Raw genomic sequence first — 24239 nt, 5'->3', positions numbered from 1 at the left:
CTCTCTCTCTCTCTCTCTCTCTCTCTCTCTCTCTCTCTCTCTCTCTCGGCTGCCTATAAACATGCTCATGTCTTCCTTATTCTGAAAAACAATGGGGCAGCTAGGTGGCATAGTGGAAAGAGCACTGGCCCTGAAGTCAAGAGGACCTGAGTTCAAATCTGACCTCAGACCAAACACTTGACACTTACTAGCTGTGTGACCCTGGGCAAGTCACTTAACCCTAATTGCCTAAAAAAAACCACACACAAATCAAATGTGAGAAAAAAAAAAACAAACAAGCAGAAAACCCCACTTAATCTGACCATTCCTGCTACCTATCATCCTATATCTCTTTTCCCTTTTGTGGCTAACTCCTTGGGAAAGCAGTCTATGCTCACTGCCTACATTCCTTTCTCTTACTCTCTTCTGAACTCTACAGTCTAGCTTCCAACCTTATCATTCTACAAGACGGCTCTCTTCAAAGTTACCAGTGACCCAATGGCCAAATCTAATGGCCTTTTCTCAATCCTCTTCCTCCTTGACATCTGCATAGTCTTTGACACTGTCCATCATCTTCTTCTCCTTGATCTTCTCTTTTCTCTAGCTTTTCATGACTCTGCTCCCCCCTGGTTTTCCTCCTACTTGAATGCTCCTTTTTCATTCTCCTATGCTGGATCTTCTTCTAGGTCATGCCCAATAACTGTGGGTATCGTTCAGGGTGCCATCTTAGGCCCTCTTTCTTCTGCCTCTATACAGCCTCACCTGGACCTTAAGACTGTGTCCCCTTTACTGCTGGCTCATCCTGAAACTCTCCTCAGCACCTAGGATCTCTTCACCCCAGAACAGCCTCCCAGTCTCACAGCCCACTCACCGGGGAATATCCTCCCCACCCCCACCCCCACCCCCTGCAAGGTTCTTCCCCCTTCACTCTTTGATGAGTTCCTCCTGGAGCTTCTATTTTGGGGGAGGGCACAAGCCAGCTTGCCTTCATTCCCCTCCCATCCTGGTTCCTGACTTTAGGCTTTCAGAAATCATGTCTTGCCCTCCCCCCATATCCCAAGGCTACCTTCTCCCCAACTCCTGCTTTCAATTCCCTTTTATGTGTTGTCTTCCCTCCAGTAGAATGTAAGCTCTTTGAGAGCAGGGATTGTCTTTATTTTTGCTTGTATTTGTATCTTCAGCACTTAGCATAGTGCCTGACACATAGCACTTAACAATTGCTTATTACCGTCCTTCCTTCCGTCCCACCCTCCCTCCCTTCCTTCCTCCCTTTTTGTCTTCCTCTTTTCCTTCCTCTCTTCCTTCCTATAAGGATGAGTCTCGGATCTATTTATCCAGCCCTAACCTTTCTCCTGACCTCCAATCGCTAATCACCAACTAACTTTTTGGACATTTCAAACTGGATATCCCATGGGCATCTCAAACTCAACAGGTCCAAACCAGAACTCATTATCTCTCCCCCAGGACTTTCCCCACTTCCTAGCTTCCTTATTAATGTTGGCACTACCATCCTCCCAGTCACCAGAGCTCACAATCTCAGGGTTAGCCCTACTCCTGACTTGGACTCACCCAATGTATCTGATCGGTTGCCACGTCTTATCCTTTCTAATTTTGTGATGTCTCTTGTGTTCATCCCGTCCTCTGTTCTAATGCTGCCCCCACCCTGGTGCAGGCCCTCATCACTTCATCCCTGTACTGTTGCAATGACTACTGGGGGTGGGGGCCTCCCTGCCTTAGGTCTCTCCCCACTCCAGTCCCACTGCCTCCAGTCGAGGCAGTTGAAGGCATCATGGATAGAGCACTGGGCCTAAAATCAAGATATGATTTCAAATCTGGCCTCAGATTCTTACTGTGTGACCCTGGGCAGGTCACTCAACCTCCCTTTGACTCAGTTTCCTCAACTGTAAAATGGGAATAATAATAGCACCTACCTCTCTAGAGAGAATCAAATGACATATTTTTTTAAAGTGGCTGGCACATAGTAGGTGCTATAAAAATGCATATTCTTTCCCTTTTCCTCCTCCACTCAGCTCCCCAAGTATTTTTCCTAAAGTGCAGGTCCAACCATTCTGCCTTCCTTTTCAAGAACCTCCCCTGGCTCCATATGACCTCCTGGGTCAAACAGAAACTCCTCCGTTGGCTTTTAACACTCTTCACAATCTGGCCCCTCACTACCTTTCCACGCCCTCTATACTTTATGATCTTGCCGTTGTTTCCATCTCCCCACTACTCTGGCTGTCCCCCTGCCTGGAATGCCTGAAATACTGTCCCACCACACCTTCACTCCGGGCTTCCCTGTTCAATATTCAGATAAGATTCTACCTTCTACTTATCACCCGCCATTGGTGCCTTCCTTCTGAGATTACCTCCAAGTGACGTCCTCTAGACTGTGAGCGCCTTGAGAGCAATTATCCTTTTGTGTATCTCCAGCACTTAGCATAATGTCTGGCACACAGTAGGCACTTAATAAATGTTGACTAACTGGCTTCATGTAATAAATTTCCCTTGAGCAAGGTCAAGTCAAATAAATACCTCCGTGGTCAGCATTAATTAAAGCCAAAGAAAAGGAAGAATGGTGAGTAAAGTCCTGGGACTGGAGTCAGGAACACCTGGGTTCAAACTCTATGTCTGACCATGGGCAAGACCTTTAACCTTGCTAAGCCTCAGTTTCTTCATCTGGAGAGGGAGAGGGTTGGACTAGACTCTATGATCCTAGGAAAAGCCAACTTTACCAAAAGCCACCCCAAAATCCTCAGCTTTTTTTCACATGATGCTTTAGAAAAGGGGAGGACTGCACCCGTCCAACAGATATCCAGCTGCACCCACCAGCTGACCCAGAGACCTTGGAAACCTTGCACAAAGGACCTCACCTAGACTAATTAGCACTAATGGATTCATCCAGGATAATTGGCATTCCAAAAAAAAAAAAAGAAACAACTGTATCATTCAGGAGCGTGAGCTTGTGCCCAAAGCATTTGCTGGTGCTTCGACAAAGAAAGAGTAGGAACAGGAAATGGTGGCATCAGGTCATCAGCAGTATGTCTGCTGCTACGGTAGCAGGGCTGCACTGAGAGGAACTGCTAGGAAATAGACTAAGGATGGTCATCCATTGATGGACGAAACATCCTGCTATGTTCAAGAATAACAGCAATCATCCTTCCCCAAGATTTTCAAAATTACCTCCAAGGGAAAATATGTTTAATTTCATGTTAGCAGAAAATAAAAATGGGCTCCTAACAGGAAATGCTGCCCAAGAGCAAATACTAGTTCAATGAATAATTCTAATAACAACTGATTCTTAAGAGCATCTTAAGATTTGCAAAATGGTTATGTACATTATCTCACAACAACCTGGTGGCATGTACTACAGGCATTATTATGCCTATTTTTCAAACTAAGGAAATAAGTCTAAGAAGTGAAAGGACTTACCTTTGGTCACTCAGCTAGAAGTCAGGAGAACCTAGGTTTCCTGACTCCAAGCCCTAGACTGTACCTCTCCATTTACCTTTTGCATTCTCCTCAGACCCAGCAATAAAAAAAAATCAAATAAGCTGCTATTTTTTGACCCAAATCAATCTCTTTCTTCCTTCATCCTTCCCCTTCCCTTCTCTCTCACCTTCATCATAGAAGAGTACCATTTCAGGCACACACCATGCTCTTTCTTTCCCCTGAGTGCATACTCTAAGGTTTCATAGGTACTTCCAGGTGAACAGACTATGTCTAATCATTTCTTTTTTCTGTAGCAGCTAAAGAAAAGGGGGAAAGGGGAGAAAAGGGCTATAGTTGCTATAGGTAAATGGGGATAAAGAAATTATATAGTGTGTTGGAAAATGTGCAGCTCAGAGAGTAGAGGCAAAGTTCAGGAAATAGCTGAACGAACTGGCATATGAATATGATTATACATTATTGTGCCAAAGGAAATGAAGACTGAAGAGTCCAGAGAAATTTGGGAAGACTTCTATGAACTGATGCCACATGCAGTAAGAAGAACCAGGACTAATCAATAAACTTCTTTCCAAATTATTTCAGTTTGGAGTTTTGGTCTCTTCTAAGAAGCCAAATACACACCAACTGCAGTGATGCAAAGGGCGGGGAATTGCCAGAATTCAGAACTTTGATCAAGGCAGTGAGGCATCTCTGCTTTGGGCACCTGCAGGTGGTAAGAGGTAGTGAACCTGAGGTGCAGAATCAGACATACATTGTCAGATATGCTCATAAGTGGACTTCCTTTGCTTAACGCTACTTCTTCATTACAAGGAAAGTTTGGGGCAACCATGTGACCATGATCTTTTTTAAAACATCAGTGCCTGGTGCATAATGGGCACTTAATAAATGCTGACTGACTAAAAACCATCCCCAAGATAATTATTTAAAAGGAAAAAATTTTCAGATGCTATTTTGTCTCCTGCCTTCAGATGGTGAAGAGTCAAATATATTCCAGAAGACCAGGGTTCAAATCCTGCCTCCCAAACTGAGGATCTAGGATCATTTAGCTAGAGCTCTAGGGGCCTTAAACATCTTGAAGCCCAACTGCTTTTGTTTTACAGATAAAACTGAGGTCCAGATACTATCTGTGTACCTCACAATACAGATACTAAGTGGCAGGATCAGAATTTGAACTCAGGCCCCGCAACTCCAAATTCAGGGCAGTTTATGATACCCTGTGCTGAAGGAACTGTTTCCTTTTATTTGCCATTTCAACTGTATCTACAATGGTAAAAACAAATAGACAAAATGTGTTAATATCCTACCATGCTGAGGAAAGCCCATTATCTTGATCCCATCCACAAAATGGACTTACAGTCTTGAGCAAGTCAGTCAATACACACACACACATAAACACACACACTCTCTCTCTCTCTCACACACACACACACACACACACACACACACACACACACACACAAAATACATATACATACATTCATGAAAATGAATCTAAAATGACCTCTTCTAGTTTTTCAACAGCCAGGACAGTCCCTGTGGTTCATTGAATAAAGCAATAAATGCATATAAATTCAGGAAGACCTGAATTTTAGCCCCTGGCTAATTGTGCGATGCCAGCAAATCATTTACCTTCTCTCAGCCTCAGTTCCCTCAATCTGTAGAGTGAATAACAATATTCAGAGCACTTACCTCACAGAGTCATTGTGATAAGTGAGATGATGAATGTCAGAGCTCAGCAAAACTTCAAGCACTCTTTGGCACCCACTCAGTGGGTAGAGCGACACACTGGTGTCTGTCCAATTTGGCTTCAGACACTTATTAGCTGTGTGGCCCTGGGCACGTCACTTACCCTTTTTTTCCCTCAGTTTCCCCATCTGTAAAATGGTAGTAATAACAACACCTACCTCACAGGGTTGTGGTGAGGATCAAATGAGGTCATATTTGTAAATGCTTAGCCAAGCTTAAAGCGCTCTATAAATGTGCACTGTGATGTCAGCCATCATTATCAATTTCAACATATTTGTACACAGTATAAAACATACACATACAAATAGAGTGCCATATGTAATCTGCATCCCTTTAGACACACCATGAAAGAACACATTTCTCAAATGATAACATGTGCATTCACTTAAGCCCAGGAGAATTAAACTCACTGAAGGCAGAGGCTGTTTGGGTTTTGTTTTTGTATCCCCAGGACCCAGCACAGGAATTGTCAAAGAGCGGCTGTTTATTGAGACTGGTTGAATTGAATGGAGTTCAATCTCCATTCATTCATTTTTTCAACAAATGTTTTTAAGTGCTTTTACTGTGTTCAGAATAACATGAGAGGTGCTGAGGGAGATACTAACCTCCTAGACACTAAAAGCGCTTAGCGGGGGATAAAACTCCAATGAAGACAGCCGTAATACATTGTATTAAATGAGGAGCGATTTGGAGAGTTGCAAAACCATGCCTGGTGTGAGCTCCAAGGCGGGGAGGTTGGTGTCCGCTTGATGGGATCGCTTACTCTATGACACAGAGTTTTATTCAGGATATTATTAACCAGCCCTGAATTTGCCTAACTTTGTGCTAAGTAAACACTGTCAGAGTTATAGGAGTCTGAAACGTGACCTCTGCCCATAAGGAGGGTGAAGGTGAGGCTAGCCCACTGCCCATGAGGAGCTAACAATCAGGGTGAGGGTAAGGCTAGCCCATAAAGCACATTTAGCAAATAAGGGAGTATGGAATGTAGCAGGAAGTTATGCTGTTGACCGAGGTGGACAGTAGAATACTGGTGTTAAACAGATGGACTTGTGTCTCTAGGTAAGCATAAGGTCCATCATGAGCTTTTTTTTCCTAAAAATAGTCCATCCCACTCTTCTCCTCCTGTTTGACTCTGAGCCTAACATCCCATACTGATGGACAAGCTCCATAGGGCATCCAACCAAATACATGTTGAAATCTGGGCCTTAGACCTTCTTCACCTGCTTGGTCTCTCTTGTATGGATAATCAGTCCAAATTCCTTTGAAGGCCACAGGCAGTACATATAAATGGAACTAGAAAAAGAAGAGAGTCATCAGGAAAGACTTTCCAAAGGACGGAGGACTAAAAGGATAAGAGACAAGAAATTATGGTGTGCTTAGAAGAGGAATTAGGAAAACCACGGTCCATTTTCCAAGGCTATAATCGTGACGTCTCTTTTTCTCCTTACAGAAAGTGATAGAACTTGTCAAGTCAGCGGCTTCCCCTTTTCCATATCCCCTTGAAGAAGGCATGGCATGTGACATTTATTCGGCATTTATAGTGCCACCCCCAACATCAACTCTCGAAGTAGAGGTAAGTAAGCCTTCAGCCCTTTTTGTTGTGGGACGCTCACTCAACCTCAGCCTTCCTTAGACTGGAGGGTCAATCAGCCAAGAAGGATTCATTAAGTACTTACTATGCACCAGGCATTTTGCTAGACACTGGGGATATAAAGAAAGGCAGAAGTAGGCTCCCTGACCTCAAGGAACTTCCATTCTAACTGAGGAGACAAGAAGAAAATAACCAGAGACACACATGCATAAGGAAGGTAATCTGAGAGGGGAAGGCCCTAATCGGGGATGGGGGAGGGAAAGTCCTCTTGCAGAAGGTGAGATTTGAACTGGGTCTAGAAGGAAGATAAGGAAATCCAGAAGTAGAAGGGAGAAAGGAGAGTACTCTAGTCATGGAGATGAGCAAGTGCAAAGGTGGGAGGTGAAGTTTGCGTGTAAGAAAACAGCAAGTAAGCCCAAGAGATGAATAGTTATGTAAACCAAACAGAGCTCCCTGACTCGTTCACTTGGGGTAAAAGTTCTTGGAAGAGGGGACTGGAAAATGGTGGCAGCATAGAAGGCTAGATGAGGGGAGGGTACAACGAGGTGAACACAGAGGAACAGCCCAAGCACAGGGATGATTGTCCTAAGAGAGAGTGGATCATCTCACAGACTTCATTTCCTCTTCCGTAAAAATGGAGATGGAGAATAAGCTCTCTTCAAATGTCACTCCCAGCTCTAAATTCTCAGTCCTCTGAGGACAGAAGTCATTGGGCCTGGGACCAACACAGACTGGACAGCAGAGGGCCCACAGGATGACTTTGTCAGTGAATTCCACCTCCATCTCCATCCTACCCCACTTGGGACATCTGGATTGTCTTGGATTCGTTCTTTGTCTTCATGGAATCTAATGATGAAGAAGTCAGTGGTAACTTCAAAACCTCAGCCTTCTCTAGGGTTGACATGATTTCTTGTAGAAAAGTACCCAATAAAAGCTTGGGGTTGCAGATGAGTCATGGAGAGCTCTATGAACAATTGTCTCTGTGCTTTTTACTTGGCATAGGATATCGAGCAAATCCTTTCAGAGGAGTCCCAGGTAGAAAGCGAAGCCACAGAGGTGGATCCATTGGCCAATTTCACCATCGAGGAAGTCAAGACTGTACTGGGTCAGATCACAGATGAAGTCATAAGCAGCATTCAGGTACATAGCCAGGGTAACATGCACATTTATATTACTTAGCTGGCCAACTTCAGCCTGAATGAATACTAACTCTTCCCACCAATGTGGTGAGGATGGCAGTGGAATTCCGACTTACCAGCTCTGCATAACTCTCTGATTAGTCACCTAATACTCAGAAACATCACAAAAATAGATTCTCTGACCCATTCTAAGTGTGGCATGACTTCTTTACAATAGAGAATTTGAAACATAAAACACAGCAAAGTCCCTGTCCCTTTTCACATTGCAAACATGAACCATGTAAGTATTATTTAAATTTATCAAAAGAACTGAGAAAGGTCATCTAGTATAATAGATAGAGAGCCAAGCTTGGAGGCAGGAAGATGTGGGTTCAGGTCCTCCATCTGATACATTCCAGCTGGGTGACCCTGGTCAAATCTTTTCACTTCTCAGTGTCCCCAAGTAAATTCTAAGACTCTAAACTGTTAAAGGGCTGACTTGTGTTGGTAGAGAAAGTGTCTTCATCGGGAGCTCCCCATACCCAATAAAATCCCAGGTCCATTTGAAAAAACACTGAACACCAAAGAAGCCAGATCAAACCTCATTTTGTGTTTGTCATCGGACATCCACAAAGAAGCGAAGGAATCAGCAAACTCATTCCCAGAAAGTTGGTTTCCTTCTCAGTTATCACTAGGATCTCAAAACCACTTAGGCCAGGCTTGAGATTCAAAGCAGCCAGGAGGCAGGCAGCCGCTCATGTTACCTCGGCTTCAGACTCATCGGCAGCTACAGCTCCTTCTCATGTTTCCCCCACTTTCCAGAGTGACAAGTGGCCTCACTTCACATTATGGAAAGCCCCTCCCACCATGGTTTGTAGGAATCTGCATCATTCTCCGAGAAGGTAACAGATTCAGTCCATTGGCTAGTCTGACCAAGTTTGAGATTTCCATATAAGTTGAGTAAGGCTATAGAAACCGGGCCCTACTCAATGGTGCATGCAGAAAACACATAAATGCCTTGCTGGGGGAGGCTTAGGGAATCATCAGAACATGAGAGCCGGTATGTAAAAAGCACCCTGTTCAAACAACTAATTTGGGACAAGCCGGAGATCAGCCTGGCATAAGCTCCCTTTGTGACTTACTCAATCATCAGATGCTATTGCGCTATTTACACGAGCACGCAGGGAGCTCATGCCAGAAGAAGGAGCCAAGGTCCTCGGCTTAATAAGGGGTGTTTAGTGTTTACCAGAAATAGTGGAAGAACATGTTTTTACACAAAGCTCCTTATTGTGAGCTGTCTGATGAATGTAATAACCGGCTAATAGGTTGGAGGGCAGAGGGCCGTTGCATGAAGCCAGGGGTTCAGAATGTATCTCCTCTTTGGATTTGATAACATTTCTTCTAAATATAGTTTACGTATAACCCTGGCCCCTGGAGGCTCCTCACGATCCTCGGGAATTATCACCAGGGCTGCTCTTAGACAGTAATGGAATTGTTTGTGAGGCCCCCAGAATTGGAAACACATCTCTGCCAAGACCGTACTGTATGGAGTTAGCCATGCGTCTTCAGTGACTCATTTCCAAGGAGAGGAGCCTGATACCTTTGTCCCACTGAACCACAGAGAAAAATGAGGACGCTGTTTAACTTTTAGATGTGGTCACCTCGTTGGCCCAGAGTCATCATACCTTGGCTGTGCATCCAGGGAACAACCGAGTCAAAGATAATGAAGATGAGAAAGGAGTTGGACCAGAGGTGAGGGACAGTGACCGTTTTTTTTTTTTTTGAAGGGGAGATGCAGACTAATTTCAGACTAGTTTCTACATTAAGTGAGTCCTGGGCCCTGGGCAGGACCAAGCAAAATGCCAACTCCCAGATAAAATATTGATGATGATCACAGTGGTAGTTGTAGTAATAATAATAACGGCGAGAGCTTACATATCATTATACTCAACAATGAAAGGGCATCATTTTTTTACTTTTGCAAAGTACACTGACCGTTAAACATGGACGTAGAATAGTACCTTGTCCTTAGAGTTTTTCTTTCTGCACTCCATTGAATATGATGAGAACAATAGAAATAAGGTTGAATGAGCAGTTGGCATAATACCTCTAGAGGCAGCAGGACAAAGTGGATAGGACACTGAACCTGGAATCCAGAAGGCCAGAGTTCAAATTCTGCCTCAGCCTCTGACTATGTGACCTTGATCAAGTCCCAACTTCCCTGGGCCTCAGTTTCCTCACCTGTAAAAAGAGGAATTGGGTTAGATGGCCTTCCAGCTCTAAATCTCTGATCCTAAGATATCATGATCCCCACTCTCCCTCTTTGCATAAATCTTCTGGTTAGCCTTGCCAACCTCCATGTAAACAAGTAGCAACTAGCATTCAGCCCAGCTGAAAGCAGGAATAATGATGGTTCCAAAAGAGTGGCTTCCCTAGAATTCCGAGGGTCTGTCACTAAACATGACTTCACCATTCCCTTCCTAAGTGCTCTCCACCAACCCACCAAACCCCCAGATCTATTTCTGGAGAACTTTGGGGGGTGGGTACTCTCATGGCATGGCGTCTTGTCAACATTTAAGTATGTATCTTAGTTGAGTTAAAAGTCGGGTCGTTATGTTCTGCCTATCAAAATCTCCTGGCCTCAGATACTTCCTGCTGTGTGACCCTGGCCAGTCATTTCACCCTGTTTGCCTCAGTTTCCTCATCTGTAAAATGAGCTGGAGAAGGCAATGGCAAACCACTTTAGTATCTCTGCCGAGAAAACCCCAAATAGGATCATGAAGAGTCAGACACAACTGAAATGACTCAACAACCAAAATATCCAAATGGTTCTTCCAGGCAGCACAGAAATCACCACTGGCAATATTCTTTAAAGTGCTCTTTTTCAAAGTTCTTAGAATTAATTATTGGTATACCTCACTTCACACAATTGATGAAGTCCCAAAAATTGAGTGTAAATTATTTTTTAAGTAAATTAAATTATTTTCTCATTGACTCTCACTTTAATTTTAGATGATCCTTCCCACTGGAATTCTTTTCGGTTCCAAGATGCATAATAAAGGCCATACTTAATAAAGAAAACCTTTTTTTTTTGTTAAAGCTCACATTTAAAAGGAAATTCCATTTCTGAGACAATATGAATAATGATTCTCTAATCTTGTATTCATTTTGACTGTTGGCCCAGGCAAACTTAAAAAGCTTAAGGGAAGCCAGTAATTTAGAGATCATGGGTTTTTTCAGCTCTACTTCTCATTTCTAGGTTAAGAAATAAATCCAAGTGTCATCACTACCCTTACTCACCACAGTCTCTGGGAAAGAAACATCCCAGGTTTCACAGCTGTGTAAGACAGAGGTTTCTCTTTTTCTTTCTGAAGCCAGAAGAGTCACTCAAACAAAGCCCAGACATGCTGCTCACAGGATAGTTCTTAGAAAGTGATGGTCTGAATCCACCCAAGCTGTCAGGAAGAGAACAGAGTTCAAAGAAAATAGTAATTGTTTGGAGAGAGAGAGAGAGAGAGAGAGAGAAGAAGGGAGGGAGAATACATAGATATAGGGACTGGAAGAGTTACCTAGTCAAACCTCTCATTTCAGAGATAAGGAAACCAAGGCCCAGAAAGATGAAGTAGTTTGCCCACGTTCACAAGGCAGTAGGTGATAGAGCCAGGAATTTAAACCAGGTTCTCTGATTTCAGTTTCCATAGCTCTTTCTGCTTGTACAATACTGGCCTCTGCTAGGTCTGTCTAGCCCAGAGGACAAGTACCCGCCCCCTGTTCTAGCTGTCTTTCTACTACCTATTTGTGAAATATTCATTCAGAAATGCATGGGGTAATTTAAGGAGGAGTAGAGCCATAACATGGGTGGGGTGACTGGGCCTTTGTCTCAGGGGACAGTATGCTCTCAGAAGGCATTAATAATGCTTACAGTCCTTCAAAAGTTTCAGTCCAAACAATTTAGTACCTACTTAGAAAGAACACGTACTTAAAATGAACGAGTTAGACTAGATTGTCCTAGGAAGTTCCTTCTAACTCTAAACCTATAATCCTGTAATCCCCTCGTCCCAGAGACTAGGAATATTATTTTACGTCTCTGCAAAATCCCACGGCTATGGACTCCCTTGAGCACACACAATGTTGCCCTATGACTCTTCCCCAAGGCAGACGATTCACTTGTTATAGTTACATTCCACCAAGGTAACACTGAGTAAGAAATGTGTCCTCTCCCAGAAGAGGTGATAGCACTGGGTGATTGAAATGGGCCGGGACAGTAGGATTTTCATTAGTGGAAGGGAGATGGGACTGTGGGTGAAGCTGGAAGCATTTAATTAAATATGAGAAAGGAGATTGATTGCTCAGTTGGAATTGGGGTGGGATGCCCAGAATTTTTGGAGTTGTGAAACTCCCTTCCAATCACTGGGTCAATTTCATAGTAACTGCTACCTGGGACCATATGGTTATATGGCATGTATTATTCTTTCAAACTAAAGTGATTTGAAGTAGATAATAATAATTACAAATAGAGCCAGTGGTTATACAGTGCTTTAATTTTGCATTCATTATTAGTTCATTGGAGGTTCACCCCCATCCATGTCTACTGCATGTAAACTACAGCCCGTGTAAACTACAATATAAATATCTCGAGGGGTTCCCTGAGCATCTCAGAAGATAACTGGTGACAGCCTCAGGCATTGAGAATCTCTTAGAAAGAAAAGCCATTACTCTTTGGGAGGGCAGTTGGTTTGTTTTAATTTGGAAGGTTAATTCTCAATTCTCCTGCAGTCCACACCTCTCCCCTGCACCTCCTTCTGTTCCCCCAACTCATCTCCCTTCTTCCCTCTCTTAATCACTGTCAAGAAAGGAGAATATACACATACTAGGCATAGCTCAGAGGCAAAGCAAAAAATAGTTTCCTGAGAGTCATATAAGGCTATCCATATCTCATCTAATCATTAGCTAAACTTGAAATCTTGGCTTGGAGGCAAACTGGAATGTGGTGGGATGAAAAACCCAAAAAGGATTTTGCAAAACTTATAAAACCGAATCCAATATCTGACATGAGCAGTCCTCCTGTTGAAACTGACCCAATAAAAGCCTTACCAGACATCAGTGACTCTAGAAAGCCCAAGTGACCCAACAGATACTAACATTCCAAGCTTTATAAGTATTTTTCATGTCATTGGAAGTTTTATTTTATTTTCTATTTAAAGATGGAGGAAAATCTACAAGCTGTTATAAGGAACCATGTTGGCGCACCAAGCTGGTTTGGGCATGCCTCCACACATAGATTTATCTGTCCTGACCACATTATTTATTATTAATAATAAATGTGTAATAAATGACTGATTTTTTTATTTTTTATAGTAAATATCGTCTTTGTCTTTTAAAGTTTGTTTTGTTGGTGCCTTTTGTTTTTCTACCACAGACATTTCTAGATATACTACGCAATATCCCACACACAAGCCCAATGGATCTTCCCCAGTAGCAGTTAAAAATAATTAAGCAAAGGCAACCTACAGAATTCCATCTTACAATATATGCAATATTCTTCATCCATGATCCCTCATCTCTCCAAGGAAAGGAGAAGATGTCTTCTCATCTCTTCTCCCAGACCAAGATTGGTCTAACCACAATTATATACTCCTACTAATAAAAGAAGTACATTCTAGAGCTAGAAGTGTTTAGGAGATAAGTATGCTCACTTCTCCTCACAAATGTCACCACCAGGGGCCAGAAGCGATCATAAACCCAGACATCCACTAAAGCCTGTCAATAATCACTCACCTTTTCCCAACTAATGATATGCAGAAAAGTGGCAGAATTCCTAAAGTCCCAGAAGAGAAGAAATTTTCTTAATTGTGGGAATTACAAGGAGAACCATAGACTTATTAGCACAGCTCATTCCCAGGTAGTCCTGACTTTCTGAGATCCAGATGAAAATGCATTGCCTTGGAGACAAAAATAATAATAATCCATTGCCATTAGGGTTGGATGGGGATGGAGGGATTGCATTAATAAAACCCAGAGCAGTTATCCTGATTGGGTGTTTATTGGTAAAGTCCATCTGAAAACACAGATAAATTATCCTATCTCACAACTCAAGGTGATATGAAAAATGGCTGTCCAAATACCACTTCCTGTTGCTAGCAGACACAGTCTACACTGGGACCAGGCATAGAACGATGATAAAGCTTTATCACATCACTCCAGGCTGAAACACCATAATGTCTGCAAAACAGGAAGGTGTGCCTGGGCTAATGTCTGTCTTTAGGCGCTCGCGCATGTCCCGGCCACAGAGACAATGTGCAGGCAGTGATAGCTCCATCATCACCCCATTTTTCTCTGATTGTCTTCACAGGCTGAGATAAATGAGAAGCTGCAGATGCAGGAAGAGACCTTCAATGTACGGATCGAGAAACTGAAACAGGCCTGAGGATGCCCAGGGATAGGAGCCAGGCTGACAGTCAGAGAAAGCATCAAAAGCCCAGAACACAAGACCATCTCTAGAGCACCCCGTGCTCTCCATTTAGTGAAGAATCGTAGCCCATATCCCTTTTATTTGATTATTTTGATTTGATTTGATTAGGCACTCTCTTGGCCCATCTCAGCAGCTGAATCGACTTCACCCAATAGAAACCAAACCTATTTTATACATGAGGTTGCAGAATTTTGTGTCAAATATGCCTAGTTTAGGGTATATTTTTGACATTAAGAAGCATAAACACACTTCTTCCAGGAAGAAACTTTTTAAACCAAAAAGATAAAAAAATGAAAATAATTCTATTTCCATTGACTGCTTCAGTGGACTTAGAACTTATCACTGAAAGTGGAGAACTAGAGCCCCGAGGACCAACTCTTATCGGACTCTCCCCCCTTCTGAGCCATTGAGTTTTTTTGTTTAGACCTTACATGTGTGAAGCCCATTTCCTGAAATTACATAATGTGTCTCTGAGCAGTTTAATTCCTTCTGCTCTGTGTTTGTTATTTCTAATCTTGTTACCCTCTCCAGAGAATACATGACCTACACACACACACACACACACACACACAAAAGAGGAAGCGATACGTAAGTGGTTATTGAAGACCAACCTCAATAGGGATGAGAGAAGTCTTAAATACAAATTCTGCTTTGTGGAGCCGTGAAAATTAACCATTAGTGCCATGAAATAATTGAAATGTCGAACATAATTTAAAATAGTTTAATTAAAATGGAATTTTTGAGGAAAAAAGAGTCCTCTGGCAAGCTGATTAGCCCCTGGTTTTACAGATTAGATTCCTTCCTAATTGGGCTCTTTGTCTCCGGGTTTCTCTTAAGATATTCCCTGGAATTGGAAAGATAGCCAGAAGGGGGCCCTGGCTTCAGCAGCAGCAACTTTGTGGTTCAAATAATACCAGCTTCTGAGTAGTACTTGAAAGGAAAAGCATTGATGTTATTGCAAATGGAGTGACAGGCCCTCACACCCTCTCATGGAGGGCACATTGTGGGACAGTAGCTACTCAAAGCTTTAACTCCAAAGCCCCCACTGATGTGTTTCTTTTACCAGCTGAACAAAGGATATATTAGTTCAGAGCAAAGGAAATATAATTAAACAACTCAGCAAAAGAGCGAATAAGATTCCCCCCATTCACATAGGAGTACACGCTCCCACTTACCACACTACAAATTTGAGAGGGAATGTGTTCCAGGATGACTGGTAGCTAGGAAACATACGTAGCCAAAAAAAGTCCACTCTCCTAGGTTGACATTCATTCTGAATCGCCTTTAACACTGCTGTTTGCTCTACAGCATAGGACTGCTTCTGTCTTCTACGGATGTTGTTGGACTTCCTCAGCTGACCTGGCCTTCTCTGCTGTTCTGTTCCCTCTGCTGGGTTCTGTGCTGAAATGCCACCTGCTTTCTTCTGGACCCTCTGCTAAACTGTAGCTCTGGCATCTAGAATCTTAGGCATCTAGAATCTTAGGCATCTAGAATCTTAGGCATCTAGAATCTTAGGCAGCAATCTTTACCTATGATCTCCCTGATAACTCAATCAGCATGCTCCGTGCACCAACTAGTCATCCTGGCCTTGTCAGGGAACTTTTCTATTTGACAGTGAGAGTCTCACTTGAGCAGTCATTATCAATAACAGTGGTGAGGCCACCAATCACAAGGGTAAATAGAACCAGCGTATTAGGGCCACAGATGGTTCGGAGTTAGGATTTAATAAGCGTCAGTTATCAGATGATCGGCTTCTCCAAGGCAGAGAGTGTGAGAATGCCACACATCCAGCCATGTGAGTTTTCCCTAAATGTACGTTGCTCCCGATGGATGGGCAGGAAGCAAGTGGAGCAATATTTAGGGAAGTCCAAGGACGGTTACCCATAGGTCAACTCTATGTCCTTGTCCATATGAATTGAAGCTATAATTGATAAACGTCCAATCTCCAAGGTTTTACCAATTACTGGTCTTTTCAGTCACGCTCTTAAGCGTGACATCACCGTCATGAAGGTACAGCTTAAAAAATGAAACATTATGTGGAAGAGTAGAGAAAGTGCTAGACTAGCACTCAGCAGACCTGGGTTCAAGTCCCATATGGGCTACTTACTAGCTGTATGACCTTGAGAGCAAACTACTAAAGTTTCTTCATCTGTAAAATGAAGGTGTTGGAGCAGATGACATCTAAAGGACTCCTAATTCTGACATTCCATGATCAATGATGATGATAGTAACTCCTTGCTCTGTGGAATGTTCATGTCTCCAAAGCATTTCCCCCACAACCACCCAATGAAGGTGTGTCCTCTGCAAAGTCCTTTGTGAGCTCTGGGAGGAAACAGCAGCAGCAGCAGACGTAGTCACACTCCCCTCCCCCCCCAAAGAGCTTACAACTTGATTGGAGAGATAAGACTCAGGCACACAAAACACGAACAGAATGGGTGAGCCATTTTATTTCTTAGGATACATCAAGGAGAATCTTAAGATATAGAGAAAACTACTTGGCCTCCAAGGTCCCTTCTAACTCTAAGATTTCATGACTCACTGACTTTCTGACCTGGAATGAACGTTGGAAATCATCTAATCCAATACCCTCACCTTACAGACCAAGGACCCAAGCAAAGAAGACTTGTCCAAGGTCACGTGGCTTAGCAAATGGCAGAGCTGAGACTTGAACCCATCTCCTCTGATTTCAAATCCAGCATACTTTCCTCTAATGAGAGCTCACATTCCCATAGTGCTTTCACATTTACAAAGTACTTTTCTCTTACCTCTGGGAGGAAGGTGGAATAAGTATCATTGTGCCCATTTTTCACAGGAGAAAACCAAGGATCCAAGAGGTCAAGGGATTCATCTTCCTTCATAGAGCTTGCACGTGTTATAACCAGAATTTGAAACCAAGGTTCCTGATGCAATCTAGTGCTCTTCCCATCCTCCACAATGCTTTCCAATATCAACAATACAAGGCTGTCGGAACACAAAAGGACGAGAAAAGCCATCAAGTGTAACCCCTTCATTTGAGGGGTGACATGATGGCTATCTTTGAACAATTGAAGGGCTGTCACATAGCATCGGGATTATGTGACTTAGCCGCCAAGAACAGGACAAGGTGCCATAGGTAATTGTTGCAAAGCATTCAATGTCAAGAAAAACTTCCTAATGCAGCTCCCCTCAGGGATTCCCACACCCCCAATTTGCAATAACACTGGAGGGTGGGTCCCCAACTGGGTGCCTACTCTTAGGTATGAAGATGCTCTGTGAGTTTCCACTCCTAAAACTATAGTTTATGAGTCCTCACTGAGGCACTTATATTTAATAATCAATCAATCAAACAATTAGCTCAAAGCAAAGGCATTTACTAAGATGGCAGAGTAACAATAATAGCTCCAAAATGGTGCCACATAAACTTGGATCATTTCTCCACAAACATACATAGCATCAGTGGGAAGATTAAGCTCTATACAGAATTCACCCGTGGAAAGCGTGCACACAGGGAACAGAAGTGGCCAAGGCAATTCATGCCCGTGTACTTACCATGGAGCCCAGATAGCTTTCTATTTTTATGGCGTCCTTATGCCGCTCCTTGCTGGACATTGGATCTCCTTTGTATTGCTCAATTTGGTTTCATGGACTTCTTTCTGTCACTCACCTTTGAAATTCCAGGGCTAATTCTCTCTTGAATCTATAGTTGACTCTCTTCTCTGCTGCCAGGCATCATGCTCTTTGAACTCACGTTCTTTCTTCTTCTTCTTCTTCTTCTTCTTCTTCTTCTTCTTCTTCTTCTTCTTCTTCTTCTTCTTCTTCTTCTTCTTCTTCTTCTTCTTCTTCTTCTTCTTCTTCTTCTTCTTCTTCTTCTACTCTCTCTCTCTCTCTCTCTCTCTCTCTCTCTCTCTCTCTCTCTCTCCCTTCTCTTCCCCCTCTGGGTGTGATGTCTCCTACTAGGAGATTAGCACCACCATAGGACACCATGATTATAGGGTATTCAGTGAGGACTAGCACCTCTGATGTGGTGTCCACCTGATTCACCCAAATTTCACCTCTGGCTCCAAGAAGCTGTAGCATGCACAGCAGCCACACTCCAGTAAAAACCACCTTGGCAGATGGCCTAAACTAGGTTGAGGGTTAACTGATGGGCCTCAAACCCATCAGTGAGTTAGGGGAATGTTTATCCCAAGCATGTGAACACTTCCTTGGGGTGGAATGGATGAATGGGAACAATTTGTTCCAAGAGCCATGAACACAGCTGAAGCAAGTGTTATGGAGTGCTTAGAACTTGGTCAGACATCGAATATGCCAAGGTCACCCACAGCATCCTGGGCCATCGCCAGTTGTCCTGACTTTCGTCTTGCCACTGGACTTTGATGACTCTGGAAAAGAGTGAGGCTGATGACTCTGTGCAGCTCTGCCCCGAATCCAATTCACATGAGGGTTAAGACATCACCCGTGATATCACTGTTCCTCTTTGAAATGAATGAAAATAAAACAAAACAAGAAGAAGACACCATGGAAAGGCATCATGGTGGATGGAGAGGTAAGGAAAGAGAAATTCCCCTCCTATTCATGCTGCCCTCTAATCAAGGGGCAAAGGTCACACTCCACAAAGCTGTTTCCTTCCACAACTGTCTCCAGAGCTGACAAGCTTAGCGTTTTAGCTGGGAGGCAATTGGGGTTAAATGACTTGCCCAGGGTCACACAGCTAGTGAGTGTCAAGCTTAGCATTTTAATAGCTACCAGAGGAGTGGCCAAACTTCGACTAGCCAATGGCAATCTGTTCCTCTAATTACATCAGCTTTCTGTTGAAATGCTCTCTGCCTTCCAATATAAGGTTCCTTAGCAGATAATCTCCAAGGTGCCATTCAATATCAGATCCTATGATTCTCATCTCATCTTTCCATACTTAGGACTTGATTTCCAAAAACCTAAGCACAGGCTCTGTCTGGACTGATAATCTCATCAGTTTGAGGACAGCTCTGCGTTGAAGTGAATTCCCTCTATTAATGCAAACGGATACCTTCTTGGTAATATCTAGACTTACAGGGTTTCCTGGGAACAGTGAGAGATTAAGGGACTTGCCCAGAGTCACACAGATAGGATGGACTACCTCAGAAATGTTGGCTTCCTCCTTACTCGGCGAATCCAAATGAGGGTCGGTGAATCACTTGTCAGGAGACTGTAGAAGGTATGCTTACCTAGGTATGTGTTAGACTAGATGACCCTGAGGTCACCTCCAAGCTCTGAGATGCTGGGCTGAGGGTTATAGTAGCAGAAACACAAGATTGGACTTCAGAACCCCGCCTGAGAATCCTCATTCTTCCACTTACTATCTGTCCAAAGTAAACCTTGTCAAAACAAAAATGAATAATACTTTATAAGTAGTAATTAGTTGTTGGGACAGCTGGCGGCATAGTACATAGAGTGCCAGCCCTGGAGTCAGGAAGTTCAAATCTGGCCTCAGATACTTCCTAGCTGTGTGACCCTGGGCAAGTCACTTAACCCTGTTTGCTTCAGTTTCCTCACCTGTAAAATAAGCTGGAAAAGGAAATGGCAAACCACTCCAGGATATCTGCCAAGAAAACTCCAAATAGGGTCACAAAGAATCAGATGTGATTGCAAACAACGGAACAAAATTAGTTGCTGTTTCTTGTTTACACTCAATTGTTTATTTTTAATATATTTTTTAAGGAAAAAATAATCTCAAGCAAAACTGTGCATCAGTGCTTAGCACATGGTAGGCACTTGCTGAATGGAACGGAATTGTGTTGGAAAGAGGTACAAATATCTAACTGAAACTCAGAAAATGGAATGTAGCTGTTTCACAGACTTGAGAAAGTGTCCTTAGGTAGGAAGTGGAAATGATGAACAAATTTAATTTTAAAGAGCAAACTGCCTTCCATCACGCACTCTGGGCCTCTCCATCACTTCCCCAGTCCCTCACCAGAATCAATCTTCCAGGCGAGGAATTTGCATCTTTCTAGAAACACGCCTATTCCACAGGAGAAGGGAGTAATTGATTTCTGTGAGAACCTAACATTCTGCGACTTTAACAACTAACCCTAAAGAAAGAGGGGATCTTTGGAGAAAACAAGCCAGGCTATCAAACTGCAACAATGAAGTGAGTCCCCCTAGGAATCCACCAAGTGTTCTCCAAATGAATGTTACAAAATGATGCAAAGCATCACGGAGAAGGGAAAAAAGGCACATTTTTATCAAAGGCTGCATACAAGGCAACATGAGAGTCAGAGTAACAGATAAAGGTCAGGACTTTTGAGGCAGGAAGACCTGCGTGTGATTCCTGCCTTTGACATTCCATAGACACGTGACCCTGAACAAGTCACAACCTCTCCACTCTCAACGAGTGGCTGATCTGCATCAAAGGAAGGATTTTCCGTATCAGGGAGCTCCCCTCACCAATGAAATCCCAGATCCAGAGAAAACATGCAAAAAGCCATGCAGCAGCTTGGAACTAGACCTAGTGATTGCCTTCTATTTCTGCTTTGCTAAGCCCTAGATTTTAATCTGGGAATGACCTTAAAAGCCATCTGAGCCAATCCCTTCTTTTGTAGATACTGAAACTGAGGTTCAGAGAAGGGCAGTTATTTGCCCAAGGTCATACAGGTTGTAAAAGGACTTCAAGCTGAGGATTCAAGCTAAGACCTCAGACATCAAACCCAGTATACCCTTTCCCTGGCACCATTCAAGACACAAGTAGTTAAAATGGTCAGGATAGCAATCAATCTCCCTATTTGATATAAACCTCAGAATGGATTTTAAAAAAAATCCCTCTGCTCTTGCCCTATTGGATTTCCATCATTAAGACAGAAAAGGCATAAATAGTCTTTGTGAAAAGTAGACGAAGTATTTACATCTTGAGAGCAATGGACCCCTCACCTGCCAACCTCATACCTACATTTGATCCCCTTCCCAGGCATCTGAAAGCATGGGATGTCTCCTCCCTTATCTTATCTGGTAGAATAGCTAATGCTATTATTTTTCATTAAGTTTGTCCAGGCCCCTTTGAAATCTTTATTGAACTTGATGGATTAGGATAAAACAAGAACTTGGATTGAGCTTGCTATAGCCAAGAAATTTGAAATGAAGGAATACGACCTGTCCTTAGCTCACCCGACTGGATCCAAGACTATGACATCTAGACCTGCTTGGGTAATACAACTCCAAGTGGTTGCTTTCCCAGAAGTGGTGCGAGATTTATTTTTCAAATTAGAATCACTGAGTTTTGATAATAAGAGCTGACAGGTATATAGCCCTCTAAAGTTTTCAGAGCTCTTTATAGACATGATTTCATTTAATCCTTGTAACAGTCCTGCAGGGTAGGGGCTGCAAGCATTACTACACCTGTTTTACAGTGAGAAAACCGAGGCTCGGCGGCATTAAGAAAATACTCTATAAATGACAGGGTTGGATTCAGCGGCTTCCAAGATCCCTTCTTCCCATTCAAAATCTGTGATACTATGACCCTTGCAAGAAGTTGGCACCAGTGGCATTATCAGACCTATTTTTATAGATGAGCAAAGCCAAGAAAGGTTAAGTGACCTGCTCATGGTCACATAGCCAGCAGTTGTCAGACTTTGGGAATTGGACCACGAGCTTCCTGCCACTGGTTCCCATATGCTATCTACTGTGCCACTGCCTAAATAATCATGACCGAGGTCCATCCTTATGTGCAATGCCTCCCATATCTGATTTGTGGTTGTTGTTGAGTCATGTCTGACTCTTCATGACCCCATTTGGGGTTTTCTTGGCAAAAATGCTGGAGCGGTTTGCCATTTCCTTCTCATTTTTACAGATGACGAAACTGAGGCAAACAAGGTGAAGTGACTTGTTCAGGGTCACACAGCTAGTAGGTTTCGGAGGTCAGATTTGAACTCAGGTCTTCCGGACTCTGGGCCTGGCGCTCTATCCACTGCATCATCCAGTGATGCTCCCTGTATCAGATATTTCCATGCATTGAGACATATATATATTTGTATGTACATGTTCGTATGCATATAAACATATACATGTACACATGTGTATTGTATGCTGTATTGCCAATATGTATATCTATATATGTCTATATTTACTACATATATTATATATAATATATACTATATATACTATACAAATATATTTATATATTCTATAAATGTACTATATATTATATATAGAATATGCATTATATATAATATGACTAAATAGTATATATATATATAAAATATATATATATACCCATAGATACATATAGAATATAAAGAGAGAGACAGAACATACAGTGACTTTTTTCAAAATTCAGCCAGCATTATAAACAGGGAGCAACTATTTACAAACCCCTTAATTAGGGACCTGTTTGTAGCTTTATCGTAAAGACAGCCATGTCTTTTTTAAAACCCCAATGCCATCCCGAAATGTTGCTCTCTGAGAGTACTAACAAAGACTGCACCCCAGCAGAATATATGAGAGGCAGTGATTCACACATCCCTCTGCCCCTTAGACATATTCTCTCTTATTTGCTGCCAGTAATGATTGTTTAAAAAGAGAGAGAGAGACCTTAATTAAAAGAGATAATTATAATTGACATTAGAGGTGTAAACAAGATGAATTTGGTAAGAGTTGTTCACTGTTTGAGAACATTAGCTCAAATTTGGTCTTTATCTTCAATAAGGACTTTCAATGAAGGAACTTGGCAGGTAGAGAAAGAAATGGCCCTGACAAGGGGAGATCCTTATAGTTACCAAATCCTAGATCCAGTCAAAACCAGCAAGTTAGGGGAGAGGGAGATACTTTCACATAGATAGATTTTATTGTTAGTACTGAGACTGAACTACTGACATCCACAATAAAAACAGCCATCAGTCAATGTTGGTCAATGTCCATGAACACCACTGATCTAGTTCAGAAAATCAAAATGTCATAGAATCCTAGTATTTAGAGACAAGTAAAGTCAATAAGGATTTATAAAGCACTTATTATGTGCCCAGCTCTGGGGATACAAATATAAACAGAAACAACGACAATTCCCTTGAGGAACTAAGATCCCCTTCTATGGACATGACAAGCCATAGAAGGAAACTGAAGTCAGAGAAGGAGGGGAGAGATTTCCAAGGTGAGAAGGCTAAGGACACAGTCAGGTTCCAAGAAGGCCGAGGGAATTTCCAGGGTAAGAAGACAGCTGTGGAATGGTGGAGAGATTCCAAAGTCAAGAGTGAAATCCTTAGGAGAAGGAAGACCTGGCTGGCCTGGGCTCTTTGAGAATGTACTGGATTTAGAATCAGAAGAGCTGAGTTCCAGTCCTGGCTCTGCTACTACCAGTATGACCTTGGGTGACTCACTTTTCTCCCTTATGAAGGGAGTCCTTATGAAGTTCACATTATCTGTACTTCTCTGTGGGCTCTGAAGGGTGATGCTTTTGTAGAGTCCACAGCCAGAGCTTCTCACCCTCATAGCAGGAAACAGTCCTTGAAGCTTCCTTTTTTTCTGGTGATTATTGCTTCCTGTTGGAGGTACTGGCTCCTACTGATCCAGTCTCTCTGACAACATTGTCAGGGCATGGAGGGAAGAAAAAGGGAGGGAGAAAGAGGGAAGGAGAGAAAGAGGGATGGAGAGAGACAGAAACAGAGACAGACAGAGACAGACAGAGAGAGAGAAAGACAGAAACAGAGAGACGAGCAGAAAGAGAAGCAGCTGGAGGGGACTTTAGAGTTCATCACGCTCCACCTTTGTGACGTACATGAAGGGGAGTAATATGTAATCAGCCTGGACATAGTGATATCATTACTGTTATTAACTGTGGAAAACCAATCTAAGCATCTCTGTAATTCAATTTTTTTAAGCGCTAAAAAGTTCTGAGTCTTGTGGCTAGTTGCCTGGGCTACTGGGCTACATGGAAAGCCCTGCT

General features: G+C 42.7%; 1 protein-coding gene across 1 annotated transcript in view; it reads left to right on the top strand.

The window, feature by feature from the left end:
• The window catches only part of CABCOCO1 (ciliary associated calcium binding coiled-coil 1), a 168800-nt gene extending 153750 nt beyond the window's left edge, over positions 1-15050 (top strand). Inside the window, exons 6-8 of the mRNA XM_027840733.1 lie at positions 6623-6745; positions 7766-7903; positions 14234-15050. Coding sequence (XP_027696534.1) covers positions 6623-6745; positions 7766-7903; positions 14234-14308 — 336 coding nt within the window. The 3' untranslated portion in view covers positions 14309-15050. The remainder of the gene's footprint in view (positions 1-6622; positions 6746-7765; positions 7904-14233) is intronic.
• The last annotated feature ends 9189 nt before the right edge of the window (positions 15051-24239 follow it).

The sequence above is a fragment of the Vombatus ursinus genome, unplaced genomic scaffold, assembly GCF_900497805.2.
Source record: "Vombatus ursinus unplaced genomic scaffold, bare-nosed wombat genome assembly UNPS02014847.1, whole genome shotgun sequence".
NCBI lineage: Eukaryota > Metazoa > Chordata > Mammalia > Diprotodontia > Vombatidae > Vombatus > Vombatus ursinus.
The sequence above is the reverse complement of the archived record's forward strand: the minus strand, read 5'-3'. Positions and strand labels throughout refer to the sequence as shown.